The sequence below is a fragment of the Dinoponera quadriceps genome, unplaced genomic scaffold, assembly GCF_001313825.1.
Source record: "Dinoponera quadriceps isolate SergipeBrazil2010 unplaced genomic scaffold, ASM131382v1 scaffold2305, whole genome shotgun sequence".
Taxonomy (NCBI): Eukaryota; Metazoa; Arthropoda; class Insecta; order Hymenoptera; family Formicidae; genus Dinoponera; species Dinoponera quadriceps.
In genome coordinates this window covers 743352-748211 of record NW_014556411.1, presented here as the reverse complement: position 1 = coordinate 748211, position 4860 = coordinate 743352, and the positions used below count along the sequence as shown (strand labels likewise).

General features: G+C 51.0%; 1 protein-coding gene across 1 annotated transcript in view; it reads right to left on the bottom strand.

Annotated features, from left to right (window-relative positions):
• LOC106747302 (TSC22 domain family protein 1) overlaps nt 1-4401 on the bottom strand; it is a 73356-nt gene extending 68955 nt beyond the window's left edge. The window contains exons 1-2 of the mRNA XM_014624696.1: nt 4360-4401; nt 3314-3427 (exon numbers count right to left, since the gene is read on the bottom strand). Of these exons, the coding sequence (XP_014480182.1) occupies nt 3314-3427; nt 4360-4401 (156 nt within the window). The remainder of the gene's footprint in view (nt 1-3313; nt 3428-4359) is intronic.
• Between the last annotated feature and the right edge of the window lie 459 nt (nt 4402-4860).

The window sequence follows — 4860 nt, the reverse complement described above, 5'->3', positions numbered from 1 at the left end:
GGGGGGGGGGGGGGGGGAGTTCGTGCCGCGAAATTTTCCGCTCGATATCGCGTTATCGAAGCGATGTTGGGTGAATAAGTGCGTATGCGCTCCGGAAGACATCGAACGTATAAAAAATGTTTACAATCGACGTACTATCGACCGTTTGTGTCGCATTCTTTGACTCAACATGTTGTAAATCGGTGAAACATAAACCTTAATGAGGTGATCACGACCGTGTCGGGAGCAGCGTAGATTCCCTAATTGGAGAGGGCTGGAGGGTTTCGGAATCGACGCGATCTAACGGCATAAATTGAACTGTCGATCACGCTGAAAGATCGGTCGGTCCAGGCCGTGTTTCCGTGGAAGTTACGGCGCGGTAGTCCCGCGATCGGAGTCGCATCATCGGCGCTACCACGCCGTGCCATTACCGGCACGGAAGAATTAATGTTCGCGCGGCGAATGAATCCCTCCCTTTACACGGCAAAATAATTCTCGTAAAACGCGCTCGCCGCGTATATTCATAATTTAATGGCCGTAATTTACCGATACAGACGCATATTCCGAGAGTCTTGCTCGTGCCTAGGCGAAATATTACGTACCGTCCGCGCGCTTCTTAGCCGCCACGACGATATAAATGCTCACGCGGATGGGCAGTCTCGATCGCTTGCGCGCGCACGCGGCGCTGTGTATAAGCAGGTAGGTCAGTTAGCCGGCGAAAATTGCTTCGCCGCGATCCGAAGGTACTCATCACGGGCCGTCTCGCTTTCGCGCACGCATAGACAATTCCGAAAGTAGTACGTCGCATTACCATACGCGGCGAATGCCTCGATCTAAGTGCATCTTATGAATAATGTCTTAATCTCGAGAACGTTGCTCGATTCGCACGGAGAGAGACGGGAAGGGCCACATTGTTCCGATCGGAAACGCAGCTGCTTTTCGCTAACACGTTCAAACTAGGGGCAGTGCTATTCGAAACATTCGAAACTTCGACATTTCACGACGAAGTGCGAAGATTCGAGGTCAAATTATTAGAAGACTCGAAATATCAAAGCGGTTGATAGAATTAATTCTGGAGAGTGCAACAAAATGCTGTGCAATTAGAGAGTGTATCGATTTAACGCAGATAACACTGAAACGTCCTAAGACGTCGTAAATACCGTCTTTTAGACAGTAGGATGTCTAAAGGACGCATTTGAGGCGTTTTTTAAACACATGTGTTGTTTGAGTGTCCTTAATTCAATTTTGAGATTCGTATTCTTCTAGCTTAATACAAAGCGAATGAAGGTAGCATAATAAATGACGAATCTCATTAACTTTATTTTGAAATAAATGCGAATTTTGCCATGATATGTAACGATATAACGCAATAGGAGAAAAAAATCGAACACATGTACCTTCCAGTTGTTGAAATGTCGAATATTCAAACATTCGAATACTCGACCATTCGAATTTTCACACCTCACAATTTCATTATTCGAACATAATGTGCCGAAGGAAGTTCGGAAATTCAAAGCTTCGAGAAAGTTCGAAAAGCCGAAGCTTCGAATATAATTTCTGGCTCCGGTTCAAACACTACATCGAATTTCCCAGTGTTATGATCCGTGGAACGATCGGGTGTCAGGACGTATGCGGAAGGACGAGCGATTCACGCGAGCCACGGGAGAATGAGCGCGATGGGAACACACACGCGTCTGTATTTGCGTTGCCGATTTCCTCATTCGTCGACTTCGAAAGCGATGATCACGCAGCGCTCGGGCTGCGAGCGCCGTTAGAGTGACGTTGTTTCACGTGTGTAACGATCCTCGAGATCTCATTTACAGTACAAATTAGCCGTAGGCCGGTCCTTCGCCCTTAATGGTCGGTCGGCACGCAAAGAAGTTAGGTTTAATGAAGACCGCGCGTTATCCGTGACGACCATGTGCGCTCGCGAGCACGCGCCTCCGATGTGCGCGAGGAACACATACGCGCGCGCGCCCATACTCTCCCGGCGTATACCGCGGCTGAATGCGACTTAAACGAAGATTTATGCCGCGACGCGTAAATATAAACAACAATATGCAATCCCCGGCGCATTGTCCCGCGCGAGAGTCGACCAATGCGAACTAATAAGCTCGTCGACTAAGAGATCGTTGCTTCTCCTTCGCGTGTACACACACACACACACGTACGCGGCTTCACAGCGACCTCGGGTCCAGCCTGGCTACCGCGTCGTCTCCCGAGACTAATCGACCAGGGTGTAACGAGCGACCGAATCCATCCCTCCCCTCTGCCCTCTCGCACAGACGAGGCCCCGCTTTTTTGCGCTTCGCCGACGGAAATTCGTCCGTTGCCGGCGTCTAATATGCCGGCTGTCACACGCGACGACGGTCATTCGTCCTAAGCTGTTTACGGACTTAAACGTGTTCGTCTCTCTCGGATCTCGATTCACCGCTTTGCTCGGCGCGATGATTAGAGTAACACGCAAGAATAGGTGCTTGATTGCGCGACAGAAATGAGGTAAGCGTTGGTTTCAGATATATGAGGTACATACTGTAGGTAATCTTGCTCCGTGAATTTTTCTATAAGTAGATTAAGTGCGGCGCGGTTAATCGGAGTTTAATTAACACGTCGACCGTCATGGAGGTCACCGGTGACCGCCAGCTTATTTTTCAGCAGCGTCACGGGGGTCATCGGTGACCTCCGTGAGACAAATCACCATGCATGATGTATACGAGTATAGAGTGTAATTTAATCGTATTGCACGATATTTTATCATTATAAGCATTGTATGGTTACGATGGTAAAAATTTCATCGCGACGTAGACGGTAAGACATATAAAAGTTACCCGGCAGTTAAACGTATTAGGACCAGTTTCACAACCTCCGGTTAACTCGATCGGCCGGTTAAGTGGTTGCTTATTTCTGCTTAATGTCAAATGCGAATTGGTCAATTCCAATGGAATAATCGGCTAATTAAATTAACCGGAGGTTGTGAATCTGTCTCTTAATTCATGAGAGCGATATCATGATAGTAAAAGAGTCAAAAGAGAGAAATCGAAATGCTCCGGGAATAAAATTATAATAAAAGCTGAGAAATGCGCGCAGAAATATTTGCAGTCGCCTGAACGCAGGTATCAATTAATTGTCATCGTCAAAATAAATGATAAATGAAAACGGAGAAGAGAGTACACGACATGTTGTTCAATCTTGCGACGAACCGCGAAATCCGATAAGATTCGTCAAGAGATGCGCTCGCTCATCGCGCATTGCAAATCGCCGTTATCTACTGACGGTGGCGCTTTGTTCCCGCTTTTACGCATTGAGATAAAATAGTACACAGGCAAGTACTCACGCTTACGTCTTCCATGCTGTGATTTCCGGCGTGCATTAATCCGTGATCGGTACAACTTCCCACGAGCGTCGTGCGAAAATGCAAGACGTCGAGCAAGAACGCAAACACCAAACGCTACGGTATATATCGTCGCCTCGTTGAGAACCGCGCGCTCCGTCTCTCAAAGCTGCTTGCTCTCGCTATTTCGAGTAAACCACACGTCCGCCGATCGATTCAACAACAGCACAACAATAATAATAACAACAACATCAAGCCCCTTTTCCGTGATTATCACTCGAAAAAACCGATCAATCCCGTCAGCTACGTTACGTTGCGAGCGACGTGTCGTGGGGAAGCTTCATTGATTCGCCAACGACACTCGTCGAGAGAGTCACACTACTACCGTCGTTCACTACCGTCGTTGGGAAGGGAACACGCACACGCGACGTTCTCTCACCGCAGGGTCGCCGGCGGGATCATCGCCACCGCGACACGGCGACGGCCGCGGCAGCCAGGGTGGTCCATGGAGCGTGACATCCTCCGTATCGGTCGTCGAAGTCTCCGCGGCCCGGTCGGCTGATTATCTCACCGGGCGGAATGCGCTCGTCGCCGGGATCGTGTTCCGGAAACCTTCCGTCGACCTCAACCACCCACCACGGGCGGCTTTGCGAAAGCGCGAGTCGGTTCTCACTCGAAAAAGTCACCGTGTCTTGCGCCCCCCGCGACAGTCGGCGATGTGTCCCTTTTCTCGAACCGCACAGGACTCGTCGACCGAGAAAAGACCGGGGGACCACACACACAGCCGCCGAGAAATGTTCGGGTATCACCGTGGGCACGGTTCTCGGGGATACGGGCGGCAGAAAGAGAGAGAGTGCCAAGCGCTCGCCGGCTCGGACTGAAACTCACTGAGTCGGCTCTTCTGGTGCCCGACAGGTCTGCCCGCGCTACTATGTGGTGAGGGATCGGACGGAGAGGGAGGAAGGCAGGTAGGGAGAAAGAGGAGGCGGGAGAGAGAAAGAGCGAAAACTACGTGGTAGAGCGAGACGAAGGGCGAGGGGGACCCTTACCATCGCGCCCCCTCCAACCGGGTGCTCCAGGGCTCCGACCATTATCTCTTTCTTGGGCAGCTCTGCGCGAGGGCTACGCGAAGCGAGGGCACGGGGGTGGGGTTGGAGGGCTTTATTATATTTACGAGGCGTTATCGAAGCAATCCAACAATATTGATTCCGCGCCGCGGAGCGATCGCCCATCTCAAAGAACGCCCCTCAGCTCCACGGAGCACGGGTCTCGCTGCGCGTTCATTCGCTACCGGAGGGCTCACGGCGCCCTTATTCTTTCCGTCCGTGCGCGCTCGTCCCCGCGAGACTTTTTATTTCGCTCGCCTCTTTCGCTTTAATGCCCCGCCGAATGCGATCGAATCGCCGCACGTTTTCTCCCCTCCCCCGCGTGAATTACGCGGCGATCGTGGGGCCCCCGCGTTGCTGCCGTTGCTTCTGTTGTTCCGCTGCTGGAGGAATGCCTATTAAGATATGGGTGGGTTGCTTCATAAATTCGACTAGTGATCTCGA